Source organism: Impatiens glandulifera, chromosome 9 (assembly GCF_907164915.1).
Source record: "Impatiens glandulifera chromosome 9, dImpGla2.1, whole genome shotgun sequence".
NCBI lineage: Eukaryota > Viridiplantae > Streptophyta > Magnoliopsida > Ericales > Balsaminaceae > Impatiens > Impatiens glandulifera.
This window is the reverse complement of record NC_061870.1, coordinates 28,002,171-28,021,285: the sequence shown is the minus strand read 5'-3', so window position 1 is coordinate 28,021,285 and position 19,115 is coordinate 28,002,171. Positions and strand designations below refer to the sequence as shown.

The 19,115-nt window shown below is 37.8% G+C and overlaps 3 protein-coding genes and 1 pseudogene across 3 annotated transcripts; 1 reads left to right on the top strand and 3 right to left on the bottom strand.

Moving 5' to 3' along the window:
- Positions 1 to 94: 94 nt before the first annotated feature.
- LOC124916129 lies at positions 95 to 1,310 on the bottom strand (annotated as a pseudogene).
- Positions 1,311 to 2,104: 794 nt separating this feature from the next.
- Positions 2,105 to 3,404, bottom strand: LOC124916128 (protein FAR1-RELATED SEQUENCE 5-like). The gene is made up of 4 exons (XM_047456863.1): positions 3,010 to 3,404; positions 2,683 to 2,839; positions 2,216 to 2,459; positions 2,105 to 2,139 (listed from the first exon to the last, which is right to left on the bottom strand). Exons 1-4 carry the CDS (start codon positions 3,402 to 3,404, stop codon positions 2,105 to 2,107), a joined length of 831 nt encoding a protein of 276 aa, XP_047312819.1.
- A 159-nt stretch (positions 3,405 to 3,563) lies between these two features.
- Positions 3,564 to 4,382, bottom strand: LOC124916127 (protein FAR1-RELATED SEQUENCE 5-like). The gene is made up of 2 exons (XM_047456862.1): positions 4,236 to 4,382; positions 3,564 to 4,160 (listed from the first exon to the last, which is right to left on the bottom strand). Exons 1-2 carry the CDS (start codon positions 4,380 to 4,382, stop codon positions 3,564 to 3,566), a joined length of 744 nt encoding a protein of 247 aa, XP_047312818.1.
- Positions 4,383 to 11,403: 7,021 nt separating this feature from the next.
- LOC124913985 (AAA-ATPase At2g18193-like) lies at positions 11,404 to 13,004 on the top strand. The gene is made up of 2 exons (XM_047454441.1): positions 11,404 to 12,384; positions 12,451 to 13,004. Exons 1-2 carry the CDS (start codon positions 11,404 to 11,406, stop codon positions 12,913 to 12,915), a joined length of 1,446 nt encoding a protein of 481 aa, XP_047310397.1. The 3' UTR covers positions 12,916 to 13,004.
- Positions 13,005 to 19,115: the final 6,111 nt, after the last annotated feature.

The window sequence follows — 19,115 nt, the reverse complement described above, 5'->3', positions numbered from 1 at the left end:
ACAAGATATATTGCTGCAACATATAATATATTGAAACACAATGCAAAAAAAACTTTATTTTCTTCTTGTTTGGTAGTACACTTTATTATCATTATTATTATCACCAAACAAGACTAAGAAGTTCTTCATCTTCTTCTTAGTACATCTTCCCTTCACTCATCTGCATCTTTGCAATGTAATCAAACAAACTCCCATCAAAACACCTTACTGCCTCTTTAGACAACATTCTTTCACTATCCCGAGCTAGAACATACAACATTATCCACTCCACCTTAGCCGCAAACCTGTTTAGCGATTTCAATATTAAAATAATACCAAAGGAAAACAAAAATCTTTTCTTTCTAGTTCATAGTTCATACATACCATCCAAAGAAGTCCGATGCCACTCGATTTGCTTCAGTCATCGCCCACATTTCCCCAAAAGTGAGCCTATCAGGTATAGTGAGTGCATACTTGCTAAACATGTTCTCAAAGTTCACCGACATGTACCTTCCTTCTGTATCATAAGTTCCAGAATCACTTCCATGTTTGGCTTTATGAATGTTGGCTATGTATATAGGAAGGAATGGAGAAGGTATCCATCCCTTCATCCATCACAAAATATGTTAGAAATGGATACAATTTCACAAGATTGGTTGATAACTCATAGTTCCGTTTATAAATATAGACATTACAAGAGATACAATAATATTGAAACTCAGTTGACGCAAATTTGCATCTCAAACAATATCATCAAAATCTAAAGAACCCATATTTCAAAATTGACAATTTCATTTGAAAATCTAAATTTTAGAGTATTTATATGAGAACCCTAAATTTAGGGTTCGTGGCTGGAGAATATTTACCAAATGCGAGAAATACCAAATGCGAGAAATACATTTCTCGTAATTGAGCCTGCTGTCATTGTTAGACAACGCAATTCCTGGCGCCGAAAGATGACTATTCCATTGTCATCTTGATCAAATAAGGAATCATGTTGTTGGAGGACACTCATGCCATATTGTGGGTGCCCTATTGTTCCTTATGGATGGTCCATATCAGGAGCAGTCGACCCTCTAGCCAAGTCTGCATATTTGATGAAAAAAGACTCAATCTCAAAGAGATCTGATAATTTGAAAGAACAAGATCCTAGCTAGAGAATACATACAAGGCTTTGGAAGTGTGGTGTCGAGGTCGGAGCGAACATTGCGTTCGACGGTGACGGGGCAAGTGGAGCCTCCGATGATAAGGCGTTCTTGTCTTGAGTCGTCGTCATGTATGTGTGTTAATCTGATATCTAGAGATGAATGCATCGCGATAGCGTCCTCCATTGAAGATTGTTCTTTCGTAATTTATTGTAGATCGATTCGAAACCCTAGCCGTTTTCATATATTTTACAAATGTCTGAATCTCAATATATACTCAGATATACCAAATGCGAGAAATAGCAAATGCGAGAAATACCAAATGCGAGAAATACCAAATACGAGAAATACCAAATACGAGAAATACCAAATGCGAGAAATACATTTCTCGTAATTGAGCCAAATGCGAGAAATACATTTATCGTAATTGAGCCAAATGCGAGAAATACATTTCTCGTACTAGAGCGGTAAAACAGGCGCGCGGGGGTATTACAGACTTTTCACAGGGCAAAAAGGCCATTTTTGCCAACTTTATCAACCGTGGGCCTTTTTTAGAATTAGACCTCTTATGAGGCCATTTCATCAAATTTCCCCAAAATAACAACGTACAAACTAAGAAATTACATTTCTATGTGATCTCTATACATAAACATCTTTACTAAAACTTCATGGTATGTCAAGCGTATATTTACGGTGTACTTACAATAAGAAATGAATTAGTAAAATTTGCAATAAAATATGAATTAGTATATTTAGTCAAACTGGCTTACATAGCAATGTCTCATTATATGAATTTTGACTTCCTTTTCAAATGGGACACTTAGTCCGATAATGACCTTTCTCGCCACAAATTGAACATTGATCAGGGTTTTGCCACTTTTTTTAACTTCAATTCCACTTTTAATTCTTGTTGCAATGTGAGGTATACCCTTAGTTTTAAATGGTTGCTCTAGATCGCGAACTGTAATGTAGTTGTTGTTTCAGATAGTAATATTAACATGAGCATTATTACTACCTGAAAAAATGGAGAAAAATGATTCAAAACTGTGATAAATAAAAAGGACTAAAAATAACAATAGACTATCATATACCTGAGACGAATGATGCAACTTTTGATTGTGAAAGAGTAAAAATTTTCAATGTATCTTTTTCATCAAGTCGTAAGATAACATCATCAAAAAAATTGTTTATATCTGCCAATACATCATCATGTTCTTTTGCCCGCCCAAGAACATTCAACCACTTTGTAGAAATTGTTAAATAATGAAATGATAGATCTCTAGTGATGCACTTCTCAACATGTGATGAACGATGTCTTACACTAGCTGTCCATCTCTTGAGTATAAAAGAATCAGGCAATTCAGTTACTTTTTTCTTTTTCAAAATATACATGGGATGTTGAATGTCTCAATTCGTGCACAACTACATTTTGCATAGTTTGGTTCATCCATTTTGATATTTACCCGATGCCAATTCTGTGTTTGAACAATAGAAACATCAACCCTATATGTTGTAGTTAGATCATTTTTTGTAATGTTTCATGTGTATATGTGTTAACTGCTTGATTCCATTCCTTCATAAATTTTGCATATATAGTGGCGGTGAAAAGTGCACCTGCTTTTACTACAAAGGCATGCATATTATCGGTGGAAGGCATTGTGTTCAAGGACTTAAAATCTTCATCCTCTTCTGCACGCCTCTTAGTTGAAATGGCACTGTCATATTGAATCATAAAACAATCCAACATTGTATTGGAATTTACAAATCCGTCAAAAAAAAACTATGCATGCTTTTACATCTGTCGCTAGTTGTCATCCCTGCAAAACTTATGTCCTGCAGAAATGCTTTGACCCAATGATGACGCAAATTATACATCCTACCCAACCAATTTCTACTACCCTCACTTAGTTCATACTTCTCGTAGAGTTTTGCCCACCTCTCCACAAATTCAGCTACCGTTATGCTCTTCACAACTTCCCTTAAACCATTGTTAAAAGTAGGATAGCGCAAATTCTCATATTGAAGATGTTCGACCATATGTTTTTGAATATGCCAAACACAAAAACGATGGCAAGTGTGGGGAAAGACACGTTTCACAGGATTACAAATGGCACTATCCTGATCTGTGATGATTGAAATAGGATGCTTATTGAACATACACCGCAAAAACTGGGTAAATAACCACACAAATGTATCTCCCTTCTCATCTTTTAATAGTGCACCACCAAATAATATTGATTGATAATGATGATTCACACCAACAAATGGTGCAAAAGGCATTTTAAATTTATTCGTGTGATACGTCACATCAAAAATTAGAACGTCCCCAAACTTGTAATATGATTCCCTTGATCTTCCATCCGCCCAAAAAACATTCCTTAGACTTCCATCTAGGTGCAAGTCCATAGCGAAGAAATGTGTATCATCAACATCGGCCTTTCACTTAAAATAATCTATGATCCCATAGCATTCCCTTCCCAAATGGCTTCTACGCTCTATGCCTAATATGTTAGACACTTGTTTTGAAGATATAATATCTTCTTCAACCCCTGAGATGACAGAAACTACTTTCTTTATTTGAACTGGTCTAAGACCACTTTGACTAAGCTCTTGTATTAGTGACTTGCAAGCTTTTGACCGATGAATGATCTTGTGAGACCTATGTTTCCTTGTTTTCGGAGGAGAAGTGAATTCATGGCAATGTATATCTTCAAATCTTGTAACGGCCCAACTGCCATCGAATTTTGATGAAATCTCCATCAAGGTCTTACAATTTATACGAGAAACCCTTAAGTGTTTTCCTTGAACTGTCATATTAGGTATATGGTCTCTACTTCTTCCTGCTTTATTACAAACATAGCGATATCTTGTGATAAGACTCGTCACTTTAGACCTAGTAAAATGTCGTTTCCTAATACCAAAACCAACGTTCAATACATAATTATTATACAATGTATAAGCTTCATCAAGTGAGCAAAATGTTTTACCAACAATTATGCATTCTTCATTCACAACATTTGGGTCCTCGATAAATACCTAACATAATATCAATTCTGATTATTCTAAATATTTAGACATGTATTATGTACATAGGATAAAAAATTTAAATACCTGGTCATTTCCACCATCAATTTCGAATTCAGATGGCCTCTGATTGTCATTTCCACCATCAACTTCAAATTCAGATTGTCTTTGATTAACGTCATTTTCACCATCAACATCAAAATCCAAAATGTTGTTGTCTAAACCTTCTTCCATTGTTTGTAAACCTTTCCGATTATTGTCAATATACAAAAACAAAAGGCAATTCTTACTGACGGTTGAATCTTACAAAAACAGAAGCATTAGATGATTTTACTGTTACACAATAAACTCAAATAACGGTCAGCCATATTTTAAATAATAAATTGAATGTCTTTAATGGTGGAGATCTCAAACGTTTCAAACGTTTTAGCAGTTTTAGTAATTAGGAGTCAGCCTTAAATGTTGCTGTTACAGTTTTTGTCTTTAATATTTGTTTTTATTTCTTGTACGTTTTGTTTTCTGTTAAGAGACTATAAATAAAGGTCTGTGTGCTGAATATGAGGCAAGAGAGAAAAGAATAATAAAAAAGTTTGTTTCAGTCTTAAAGAAGAAATCCTCAAGAGTCTTTCTATCTCCTCTTCCTCCAATAGTTTATTTTTTCTCAAATTGGTATCAGAGCGCCATGGAAAACAAAGCGCTGGGGCAGATACCACTACCGCGACTCACCAAAACCAACTTTGATAATTGGAGTATTCAGATGCGAGCTTTACTCGGTGCACAAGACGTATGGGAAGTAGTTGAAGATGGTTATGAAGAACCAGCTGAAACGGGAAATCTTTCGGCGACTCAGTTGAGGGCGTTGAAAGAAACACGAATGAAAGATAAGACCGCTCTCTACCTTTTGTTTCAAGCGGTGGACGAGTCGGGTTTCGAGAAAATTGCAGGTGTAGAAAACTCGAAGGCAGCGTGGGACATTTTAGAAAAGGTTTTCAAGGGTGCCGATCGAGTTAAACAAGTGCGACTTCAAACTCTTCGAGGCGAACTGGAGTCCATGAAGATGAAGGAGTCAGAAGGAATTTCTACCTACATCACACGTGTGCAAACAGTGGTGAATCAACTCAAACGCAATGGAGAAACCCTCTCCGATGCAAGAGTTGTGGAGAAGATTCTACGGTCATTGACCGAGAATTTCGAAAACGTCGTTTGTGCAATCGAGGAATCAAAGAGTCTGGAAGAGATGACCGTTGATGATCTTGCTGGTTCTCTTGAAGCACATGAGCAACGGAAGAATAAGAAAAAACAAGAGTTGCTCGAAGAAGCCTTACAAGCCAAGGCAACCATCAAGGAGGACAGAGTAATGTATGCGCAACACAATCGAGGAAGAGGACGCGGTCGTGGAGGTCGTGGTTATGGCCGCAGCGGAGGCCGAGGACGTGGAAACAATTATGAAGAAAAGGATCAGTTAAGCCAACAAAATTGGCGTGGGCGAGGACGTGGTCGTGGGAGAGGCGGCCGGTCAAATCATTCAACTGTTGAATGCTACAACTGCGGAAAACATGGGCACTATGCAAAAGAGTGCAAATCAAACGTCGAATGTTACAACTGCGGAAAATATGGGCACTATGCAAAAGAGTGCTATTCTGAAAAAAGGATAGAAGAGAACGCGAATCTGGTTGCGGAAGAGGAGACAAGAGAAGTCGGTGTTCTCATGATGGCCTATAAAGACACCACTTCCGACAAGGAGACGTTGTGGTATCTCGATACTGGAGCCAGCAATCATATGTGCGGGAACAAGAATTTTTTTGTGGAGATACAAGAGATAAAGAATGGGTACGTGTCATTTGGGGATGAATCGAAGGTTCAAGTAAAGGGCCGAGGTAGAATATGTTTCTCACAAGACGATGGAAAAGAAGGGTCAATTGAAAATGTATACTTTGTCCCTGACTTGAAGAGTAACATTATTAGCTTGGGGCAATTATTGGAGAAGGGATACTCAGTACTCATGAAAGACCGAATGTTGCATTTAAAGAACGAAAAAGGAAGGTTGCTTACACAAGTTGAGATGACCAATAATCGAACGTTCAAACTCAACTTGAGAAACGTTCGAGAACAATGTCTACAAGTGAAAATGGTGGATAAAGCCTCGCTATGGCACTTACGATTCGGACACCTGCATTACGGAGGCCTACAGGAGTTAGCAAAGAAGGATATGGTTCACGGGCTACCAGACATGGATTACACCAAGAAATTTTGCGAGGGATGTGTACTTGGAAAACAAGCAAGGAACTCATTCCCAAAGAAGGCGAAATATAGTGCAAGGAAGTCTCTCGAACTGATTCACACCGATATATGCGGCCCAATCACACCTAAGTCATACAGTGAGAAGAGGTACTTTATTACATTCATTGATGACTACACAAGGAAGACTTGGGTTTATTTTTTGAAAGAAAAATCAGAAGCATTCGAGGCATTCAAGAAATTCAAGGTATTAGTGGAGAAGACGACTGGTGTTTTCATCAAGGCCATACGGTCAGATAGAGGAGGAGAGTACATGTCAACCGCTTTCACAGTCTATTGCGAGGAACAAGGGATCAAAAGATTCTTAACGGCGCCCTACTCACCTCAGCAAAATGGCGTGGCCGAGAGGAAAAATCGGACTATCATCGACATGGTTCGGTCTATGATGAAGAGCAAAAACATGCCGAAAGAGTTTTGGGCAGAAGCGGTGCAATGTGCCGTGTATGTCCAAAATCGATGCCCGCACGCAAAATTGGCAGATCTAACACCACAAGAAGCTTGGAGCGGACAAAAACCGACCGTATCGCATTTAAAGGTATTTGGTAGTGTGGCCTACGCGCATATACCAGATCAAAGAAGAACCAAACTAGATGATAAGAGCAAAAAATACATCTTCATCGGATATGACGAGAAAACGAAGGCCTTCAAGTTATTCGACCCAATTGAAAAGAAGGTGGTCGTAAGCCGAGATGTGCAGGTGAATGAAGAAAGTGCATGGGATTGGAATAACCAAAAGGAGGAATCTCAACAGGAAGAAAAAGGAGAGCCATCAACCACTAAACCGATATTAGCACCAACAACCTCTCAAACATCTGATGATGAAGACGAGCCCAGACAACCGAAGATGCGAAGTTTACAAGACTTATACGAGTCAACAAGTGAAGCACACTTGGTGTGCCTTTTGGCAGATGCAGAGAGCATCACTTTTGAAGAGGCAGTGAGAGATAAGAAATGGAAAGACGCGATGGATGAAGAGATACGGGCAATCGAAAGAAATGAAACTTGGGAGTTGGCGGAGTTGCCGGATGGATGTCGAGCTATCGGAGTGAAATGGGTGTACAAGAAAAAGATGAATGCCCTAGGTGAGATAGAAAGGTACAAGGCACGCCTTGTTGCAAAAGGGTATAGACAAAAAGCTGGGATCGACTACGATGAAGTCTTTGCCCCAGTGGCAAGAATGGAGACAATCCGGCTTCTTTTATCCCAAGCGGCACATTTCAAATGGTCGATCTATCAGATGGATGTGAAATCAGCATTTTTAAATGGTGTGCTTGAAGAGGAAGTATTTGTGGAGCAACCACCCGGGTACACGAAAGTCGGGAAGGAGAGTAAAGTGCTGAAGCTAAAAAAGGCGCTATATGGGCTAAAGCAAGCGCCTCGAGCATGGAACACCCGAATCGACACCTACTTCAAGAAGAACGGATTCATACAATGTCCCTACGAACATGCATTGTACGCAAAGAAAGACGAAGGTAACCTGTTGTTAGTAGCTCTCTATGTTGATGATCTTATATTCATGGGGAACAATGATAAGATGATACAAGACTTTAAAATCGCTATGACTCGGGAGTTCGAAATGACAGATTTAGGGCTAATGAAATATTTCCTTGGTCTTGAGGTTAGACAGGGAAAATCTGGAATATTTGTGTCCCAAGAGGCATATGCAAAAGACATTCTGAAAAAGAATAAGATGGAAGAATGCAACCCAGTAGCAACACCAATGGAACTCGGAACAAAACTCTCTAAATTTGAGGGAGGAGATCGTACGGATGCCAGCAAATATCGAAGTTTAGTCGGAAGTCTACGATATCTCACATGCACAAGGCCTGACATTGCGTATAGTGTCGGCATAGTAAGCCGATTCATGGAGGAACCGAACTACACGCATTTGAAGGCTATTAAAAGAATTCTTCGATACATCCGAGGAACGTCGTCACTCGGGTTACTATACTCCGAGACAAAGGAATACAAGTTGATCGGTTATTCCGATAGTGATTGGTGTGGAGATATAGATGATCGAAAAAGTACATCAGGATATGTGTTTTATATGGGAGACACAGCTTTTACATGGCTCTCAAAGAAGCAACCAATAGTGACATTGTCAACATGTGAGGCAGAGTATGTGGCAGCATCCTGGTGTGTGTGTCACGCAATATGGCTAAGAAGTCTACTGAACGAACTACAAATCCAGCAACACGAAGCAACTGAAATACGAGTCGACAACAAATCAGCAATTGAGTTGGCAAGGAATCCGGTGCACCATGAGAGGAGCAAGCATATCGATGTTCGTTTCCATTTTATACGGGAACATGTGAAGGAAGGTAAAGTGCGATTAAGTCATGTTGCGAGTCGTGATCAAGTGGCGGATATTTTTACAAAGGCGCTACCAACTGTGTTGTTCGAAAATTTCAAGAGGATGATCGGAATGAAAGATGGAAAAGATTTGAGTTTAAGGGAGGAATTTGTTACACAATAAACTCAAATAACGGTCAGCCATATTTTAAATAATAAATTGAATGTCTTTAATGGTGGAGATCTCAAACGTTTCAAACGTTTTAGCAGTTTTAGTAATTAGGAGTCAGCCTTAAATGTTGCTGTTACAGTTTTTGTCTTTAATATTTGTTTTTATTTCTTGTACGTTTTGTTTTCTGTTAAGAGACTATAAATAAAGGTCTGTGTGCTGAATATGAGGCAAGAGAGAAAAGAATAATAAAAAAGTTTGTTTCAGTCTTAAAGAAGAAATCCTCAAGAGTCTTTCTATCTCCTCTTCCTCCAATAGTTTATTTTTTCTCATTTACATGTTCAACCTACCATATTTTAAACAAAATAATTAGTTTTATGTAAACCTTCGATTTTAACAATTTTAACATTGTTTTGACCCAAACAAAATTACAATAAAACTTCTTATTTGCATGATAATTGCATTTTTTATTTGATTTGGCAAAGAAAGAACCCAAATTTATAAATTCTTCATAATGAGCTTCATTTATAGTTTTACATACTATATCCTTGGATATGGGGGCATGAAAGAGAGATTAAGTGAAAGTCACATACATAATGAGACCGAAGTCAATCAAGCAATAAGCTGATATGAACGGCGGCAGAGAGACTGAAGGCGAAGAGCGACGGTGGAGGATTTTGATTTGTAGGGTTAAGGTGGGAGGAGCGGCCGATGGAGAGGAGCGGCGGTGGAGGGTTTGGATTTGGGTTTGGGAGGGAGGAGGGGTTGATGAGGAGAGCGGGAGAGGACATGGATCTGCAGGGTTCGTGAAGGAGAGGGGTTCGTGAAGGAGAGGCTGATGAAATTTAAATTTTAGATTTTTTTTAATTCATAACTCACCACGTGTCCAAATTGGGGGCTAACAATTGGGACAGAACAAGTGAATTGCCCATATTATTATTTCATAAGGTTGTCTAATAGGGAAATTTGACGAGATGACATTAATGAAGGACTTATTTGCCTCCTTGATCACCTTATAATTTTTATTATCTAGTGACTACTTTATTTTTTTGGACAAAAATACCCTTATCGTGTAACGCGAAAGAAATTTGCGTTTCGCGAAGAATTTTTTTTTTTTATAAATACTAAAAAAATTTCATTTCGTTATTTTCTTTATCTCTTTTCTTTCTCTTCTCTCTCTTCTCGCGATGGCACGACGACGGCATGGCGACAGCACGACAGCGGAACCTTAAACGAACACCTTATACAGATCGACGACTAAAACTCGTTCTAATATCAGGTGATTGGATCAATTTATGTTAGAACGGGTTTTCGTCGTCGTGTTGTGCCGTCGCGAGAAGAGAGAGAAAGAAAATAACGAAATGAAATTTTTTTAGTATTTATATAAAAAAATTCCCTTCGCGAAACGCAAAATCCCTTCGTGTTACGATAAGGGTATTTTTGTCCAAAAAAAAATGATCACTAGGTTAATAAAAATTATAGGGTGACCACGGATGCAAATAACAAATAAAATCATGATTAAATAATAATTATAAATTTAATTTATTTGAGTCATTCAACTAAAAGTTTTATCTATAATTTATGTATTGTTTTTATCTATACTTTATACCGTACCGAAAGTTTCGATGTAGAAAAAACATATCGTTATTTTGGTATATCGAAATCTTGCTAAGATACAAGTAACATACTCATCATACCGAAATATTGACGTATACCGTAATTTCGGTACGATATCAAAGTTCATACTAAATAATATTAAAGTTTAATTATATTTTGATTTAGTTTAAAAAATATACGTTTTTATAATATTATATACCGATATACTGAAATTTGAAAATCTCATATTTTTTACTGTGTTGATAATTTCGGTATCGTTACTATAATTTATCATTTTTTTTTTTTATAAAAAAAACCTTTATTTTTGGTATCTTGCTGAAGGATATAGTATATTTGTTTTCAGTATATTTGAATTTAATTAAAAATAATTTATATTATTTAATTAAAATAATTTTATTTTATATTTATAAATCTAATATATTTTTACAAACATGGCTTTATGTCAAAGACAAGAGTTTTCTTATTCATTAAGTTGGGCATCCCAATTTAAAAAACAAATATAACACAAACTGGAAAATATTATTTTTTCATGAAACCCCATCGCTATTTCCAAATATTCCTTCAATACTTGCTCCCTAGGCTTCCAAATCTTTCTAGTCCAAAATTCTTTGCGGAAAAATGTAATTATAATTCTCTACTCTTACAAATTACCCCTTTAATTTCATTTTATACAACTTAGGTCCTTTATTGCCCTGATTACTTTGGGCCAAATTATTTTTAGTATGTTAATTGAAAACAAAATGAAGAAAATAAAGTTTAGGACTAACTCTTATATACTATATAAATTCAGGAGCTTACTTCAGATCTCGAATCTATAAATAAAGCATTGATTTTGAGCGATAGCGATGCGACCACAAGCAAAGATCTCTGAGATCAGAGATGTTTTCGTTCGAGAATATGCCGACGACGGCGTCTACTCTTTTCTCGGCGTATGCTTCTTTCGCCGCCTCAATGATGCTTTTCCGATCGGTGGCCAGTGAGATCATTCCAGCTCCGATTCGGTCTTATCTCGAAGCTTTTCTTCATCGTCTTTTCACTCCTTATAGGCCGTCGCAGGCGACAATCGTCGTCGAGGAACAATGCGGTATTTCTACGAATGAAGTTTACGAGGCGGCTGAGTTATACCTGCGAACTAAAATCAGTCCCATGGCCGACCGGTTCAAAGTCGGGAAGACCCAGAAACAGAAGACACTCCATATCGGCGTGGTGAAGGGCGAAGAAATCCCCGATCAATTTCATGAAATTCATCTGAAATGGCAGCTAGTTTCCGACGAACCCAAAGAAGGTTCGCGAGAGAAGAAATTTTATGATCTCTGTTTCGATAAGAAATTCAGAGACAGAGTTGTTAATGAATACTTACCCTTTGTCATTTCCAAAGCCAATGAAATTAAGAACAATGACAAACCATTGAAGCTCTATACTAGGGATATTGACTCGTACGACGACGACGATGGAGGCTATAATGGAGAATGGGGTTCCATAACTCTCGATCATCCGTCTACGTTCGAGACTCTGGCGATGGACCCAAAAATGAAGGCAAATCTCATGGAGGATCTTGACAGATTTGTTAGGAGGAGAGAGTTTTATAAGAAAGTTGGAAAGGCTTGGAAAAGAGGGTATCTTTTGTATGGTCCTCCCGGCACCGGGAAATCAAGCTTGATCGCGGCCATGGCTAATTATCTGAAGTTTAATGTTTATGATTTGGAACTTTCCAGCATCTATTCTAACTCAGAGCTACGAAGGATTTTAGTTTCAACGAACATTCGGTCCATAATCGTGATTGAGGATATTGATTGTAGCGTTCAGATGCATAATCGTGACCAAAGAGAAGATCGAGAGGATTCCCGGAGTGATTCTAAGGTTGCTGCTCTGTTTTCTAAATGACATGAATATTATTATAAGCTAAATCATACTTCTTTTTTGCAGTTGACTCTATCTGGGTTATTGAATTTTATAGACGGGTTGTGGTCAAGTTGTGGAGATGAAAGGATAATCATCTTCACCACAAATCATAGAGATCGGTTGGATCCGGCATTGCTGAGGCCGGGTCGAATGGACATGCATATTCATATGTCTTATTGCACAATGGAAGGGTTTATGATTTTGGCCCGTAATTATCTGGATATTGGTGATCATGATCATGTGCTGTTTAAGGAAATAAAGAGTCTGATGGAGACCTCAGAGGTGACGCCGGCGGAGCTGGCGGAGGAGCTAATGAAGAGCGAAGACAGTGATGTTGCTCTTGCCGGAGTTGTTGAATTCCTTAAACGGAAGAAGTCTCCGTCGGCGGCAGCCGGTAAAAGTGAACAGAGTAAACCAGTAACAGCCCAAAAAGAAGAGATGAATAAAACGAAGGTAAAGAAGCTGAAGGGACGAAAGAGAAAGTATTAATGTAGTACATAAACTTTAACCATTGTTAGTTCTTTGCAATGTTATTGCAGAACAAGCAAGGTCGATGTTGATGAATGATGATAATGAAAAACCTATAATTTCCAAAGAGTTAGATGGAATAAAAAAATGGAACTTTAGTAATAATATTGTTTGTGAATTAATTAATAAATGGTTTCTTTGGATATTTTCAACTCTGGTCTACTATTTCTATTAGTCATTATTATTATTATTATTATTATTATTATTATTATTTTTTTGGAGGAATGACTTACGCCATTAATTAAAAAGATCCGAAAAGGGTAAAAGAAGTACGAGAACTGAAATTGAGCTTACAACAGTTTGCTCAAAGTCAACACACGATGGTCATAAGGAATCCACAGTTGGCCTAAAAAACACACACGGACATGAAATCATAGTCAAAAGTGAATAAGGAATGAAACTAACCATCAATCAACTAAAACAAGACGACAGAGGTTGATTTTCTCGGGCTTGTCTCTCTTGTCTTTGCCCTTGTTCTTTTTTTCCTTCTTTCTTGTCACCCTTATGTCTTTTTGGGATATATTTCCGGATAGAGTTTTGGCTTCTTCGTCTTCGCTAGCTTCTCTTGTCACTTTTTTTCTTTTGTGCTTGAGTTTGGAGTTGAGCGTATGAGTTGTTTCCCTTAAGGTAGTTTCTTTAACAACTTTGCGACTTTCTTTGGTTTCAGAGTTCATGGTTTTTGAGATGTTTTGGCTTTCACTATCATCCACGACGACGTCGGACTTTTCGAACTTGTTTAGTGGGAAAAGGGCCTCGGTTTCAGGCTCGGTGGGATCGGGATCAGTTTGGTTCTCGTTGACGTATTTGTTGTGATTTTCATCTACTTTGAGGATTTTGATATAAGATTTCTTAACCACCTTGAGATTCTCTTGTTCGGAGGTGGCCACATGTTTCTTTTGCTTTTTCCCATCCTCTTTTTCTAGTTGCTCGTACATGACCTCAACGACATCCATGTTTCCATTCCGGCACCCTAACTCGAATTTTTTCGATTTTGTACTCGTTGAATCGACCCCAATGCAAACACGGGCAAATGTGGCTCGTTCAAACGAGTCAAAATTAGGATCGAGCTTAAGCGACTTTCCAATGAGTCTGGTGAGGTAGGCAAGTGCTTTGGCATTACAAAGGTGCGGTGGAATATTTCTTAGTCTCACCCACACTTGTTTAGATTGTGGCGGTTTGCTATTGATGTCCATTTCTTCATTCCATTTGGCAAGCTTGAAAAATAAGCTGAACATGAAGGTGAAATTTGAGTCGGCAATGGCTTGGGCTTCGGTCTCCATGCCAAAAGTGAGGAAGAAATAGCCAAAGTCGTTGACTTTGACTTTTTTAAGTCCCTTTTCGCTTTATTGTCGGAAAAGAGCGGCCTTGATTGCTCAGAATGGGGCCTTGTGGGTGCCCATAAAGTGACCGACGACAACTCGCTTCCAATCGTTGACGTATTTCTCTTCAATTTCTAAGGGGAGTTCGATTTGGAACGGGTGTTCGAGCGTTTTAATTTTTAGGCTAGGATCCACATTGAGCTTGCCTCCATTTAGGGGTGTCAATTCAGGTGGGTCGGGTGGGTTCGAGTCGGGTTGAAGGAGGTGCATTATAACAAAATTTTCAACCCGAACCTGAACCAACCTGAAAACAATAAACCCGAACTCAGACCAACCCGACCAACCCGACTAACCCGAAATAAGGTTTTTGCTTAATAATAATACTTTAATTTAAATACAAAATAATAAAATTGGCATAAACATAATAATTATATTTAGAAAATTCAAAATTTTCACAAAATAAATATTACACAACGAAATTATGATATCATTATAAAAAAAAGTTTTCAATCATCACAAAAGTATTTTCAAGTTCAAACTTCACTTCTTCATCGTTGTACACCTTTTTGTATGAGCCCAACCTTGAAATAAGATATGAAACTAAAAGAAATTAAACTATAAAATCTTCTAAAAATATATTAAATTAACTTACTTACTTTTTAATATCAAATATCAATATTAATATCTGAAATCTGAATGATCTCTTCTCATAGTTTAAGTAGTATTTTTTAATTCAGGTCCACCCGGGTTGACCCGAACCCAACCCAACCCAATTTTCTTTTTCAGGTTATATTTTGGGTCTGACCCGAAATGATTTAAACCCAAAAACCCCCCAACCCTAACCTAATATTCTTCGGGTCGACTCGTGTCGGGTTGGCGGGTCGAGTTCATTTTTGACACCCCTACCTTCATTAGTTGTCCGTTTTTTTCCCCAAACCTTATTGGTTTGCCATGTTTAGTTTGTATTTGTTTGTGTAGTGTAGGCATAGGTTTTGGGACACTTGTAGAATTTTTTCATGACACTAACCGACCACAGAATGATTTCCTCGTATTCGGTTTTGTCGAATGAGTTCCAATCTTGCTCGAATCGGATTATGAATTGGAAAATTATTTGCTCGCTCTTTTCATTGGTCATGACAAATTCATGCCTTTGGAACTAGGTGAGGGATTTGAGAATTTGGTTCCTAATTCCTGCTAGATTTGCGATTTCATTTCGTCCCATGGTCCACGACTTATCAGTGATTTGAGCAGTCGGGGTGGGGATGTCGTGACATGCCGTAGTGGCTGAGGTGAACCCGACTGGAAAAACAGCATCGTGACCGGTCAAAGTGGCAACAACATGGTCTGTCGAAGGAGTAACGTTACTGGTTTGGTTGACAACATCCAGGATGGTCGAGGTGGAGGATACATGACCGATCAAGGGAGGGGCGTCATGGACAGTTGAGAGATGAGTCGGGAGATGGGCGCGACCGGTTGATAGACCAGCCATGTGAGTGGTTGATGCAACAGTTGGATTGAAGTCAACGCCATCTACATCAGCAGCGTTGTGACTGGTCGGACACCTAGAAGAAGTGGCCGCCCTTTCAGCCAATTTCTCTAGATTCCCTTTATATTTCCTTATGCTTTTCGTTCGGTTGAGGAGGCTAGTCGAGCGTAGACTCATCGTGGCTCAACTTGCACAGCAGACACCCAAATGCCTTAGCAACTATCAACAATTCAGACATGTATCAGAAATCAACACAGTAATATGTAGTAGTAGTAAATGACAATAAAGAAGCCAACAAAGCCACCCAATCCAGACCAGCCTAATTGAGGAATAAAATACAAAGTAAACGGCAACCAGCAGATCCCAAAAAAGCAGTCAAAAGAAATCAAAAACAAAAATAACAGTCAAAGTCAACTGCACAACAGAACATCGCTAGACAATATCGTGTCATACGTGCAGATCGGGTCGTGTCGTCTGTGTCTATTGTGTCGCTCGTGATGATCGTGTTGTGTCGCCTGTGCCGATTGCGCTTCCTTTGATTAATACAATATCTTGTTTTCTGTGCAGATCGGGTTGTGCTGTCTGTGCCTATTATGTCATCCGTGCCGATCGTGTCGTGCCTCCTATTCCGATTCCACTCCCTTTGATCAATGCTGATTTCGTCGTCGATTTTATGACTTCCGACTCAAAGATAATATCATGCCGCCTATGTTGATCGTGTCGTCGATGTGCCTATCGTGCCTATCATGTCGTTGTGCCAATCGTGCCGAGTTGTGCCGCATGTGCCGATCGTGCTTCCTTAAATTTTCTAGATCTTTTCTCTCTCTTTCTAGGATTTTGGGACTTCACTGATATTAGTCATTATTAAGGTTAGTTAATTAGGTATTTCTTTGGATAGCTTCTTATTAGCCGGATAAAAAACCGATATTCAAATTCATCTAGTCCATAACTGACAAACACACACTTCTTGGTATTTTCTTCTAACTTTGACCTATTATCTTTGGAAACATGCACATAAGTCATACACCCAATTACTCGAAGATGATCTTAAGAGACATTTTAACCACTCTAAATATGATTTGGAACATCAAAGTTCAAAGGAACACATGGTGTGAGATTTAACACATGTACCATTGTACTCAATGCTTCACCCGAAAGTATTTTGACATCTTTGCCTATGAAAGTACACATCTCACCCTTTCCACTAGTGTCATATTCATTCTTTCAGCCAACCAATTTAACTGTGGTATTTATGGAGTTGATTTTTGGTGACGAATATCTTGCGGTCGACAATACTCATCAAAAGGTCCAATGTACTCTCCCCATTATCTATTCGAATACATTTCACATTTTTTCCAGTTTTCCTCTCAATTGAGGTTTTAAACACTTTTGAATATGTCTAGCACTTGATCTTTCATCTTCAATGTATAGGACCAAACCTTTCGGAAATAGTCATCAATGAAGGTTACAAAGTATTATGCACCACTAAGTGATCATAACTTTATTGGCCCACATACATCAGAATGCACCAAGTCTAGTAATTCTGATTTTCTTTTCGATTCAGATGATCTAAATAACACTTGTCTTTATTTTCCAGCTAAAAAATCTGAACAACTCTTCAAGTGCATTTGAAACTCCATATAACACATTTTTCTTAGTCAACATGGCTAAGACTTTCTCATTAATATGAGTCAAACGTTTGTGCCACAACTCAGAAGAAGAATCAGTTTCACAAGTCTTGATGTAATATTTAGATATCTAGAACGAACAATATACAGATTCGAAAGTCTCTTACATTTAGCAACAACGATTGATCCCCTTTTAAGCTTCCATTCACCATTAGAAAAAGAATTACAAAAGCCTTCATCATCCAATCTTCCAACCGATAAAAGATTGAAGTGATTGTCAAGAATATGCTTAACTGTTTTAGAACAAGAGTACTGTCATTAGCCATCTTACCATAAACATTACCAATTCCAGTCACTTGAGCTTGATCAGTATTGCCCATACGAGCAATACGAAAATCATCAGCCTCATATGTTGAGAAAAAATCTCGCTGTGATGTAGCATGAGTAGAAGCACCATTGTCTATAATCCAATTCATCTCATCACAAGATACATTAACATTCTCAACATCACTATAATAAACAATTAGGAAATCATCAATAATAGCAACATCATCATGATTTTTACCTTATCTATGGTTGGAAGTACTGGGTATATTCTGAGTTTTTTTCTTGTTCTCCTTCTTCAATTTAAAACAAATTTTCTTAATATGACTCTACATTCCACAATTATGACACTCAACATTTTCCCACTTATTAGAAGCCCCACGAGATTTGCTACGATTACTTTCTCGCCATTTATTTGCCCCATGGATTTAGTAACCAAGGCCTCTGATTGTAAAGAACAATTTTGTGTATTTCGTCTCATCTCTTCATTCAACACACTGCTTTTTACTAAATCCATTGAGAGAACATCATCTGGAGCAGAATTAGATAGAATTGTTCTAAAAGTCTCACATAAATTAAGTAGAGTACCAAGTGAATATAAGTCATGTATGGCGTCATCAAAGCTGAGTTTCATCGCCTCCAATTGATTAATAATTCCCACAAAAGTGTTCAATTGATCAGTTATCGGAGAACCAACTTGATACCTTAAGGACATCAATTGTTTTTATAAAAAATAATTTTTTATTACCTATTTTTTTCTCATACAATTATTCAAGTTTGGTCTAAAGAGTACGACCATCAATAATAGAAATCACATGATTCAGAATATTATCATCAACCCATTGACGAATATAACCACATACTTGTTTGTGTGAAAAAATTTCAATCATCCATATTTATTTTTCTACAGGCTTAGTTGAAGAGAACACTGACAAATAAAAAAATTTCACATACAGTAAATTTTCCATTTTAACCTTCTAGATATTATAATTGGAACCATTCAAGCTCGTCATTCTGGATGTGTTAGTCTCCATTCTTATACTCAATAAAACCAAACTCTCATACCACTTTGATTGGAAAATATATTTCTTCAAAAACCGAATGCTTCCCCAATTTACTAAGTAAAAGAGATGAGCAAAACAGAATGAAATCAAAACGACAATACAAGATAAGTTTTAGCATGGAAAACCTCTCTTCAAATTGAGAGTAAAAACTACATGATCAATCCTCTCTTCTAGCGTAGAGACAATAAGAGTTAGATACTAAACATAAGTTCATTGGTTTGAGCCCGTTAGGCGGCAAATTTTGCGCCTAGTTAAGTGTGTTTGTGGGATACATAATTAATTCGTTGTCCCATTTTTAGCGGCAATAAGAGGTGGATACTCACCATAAAGTCCTGAATTC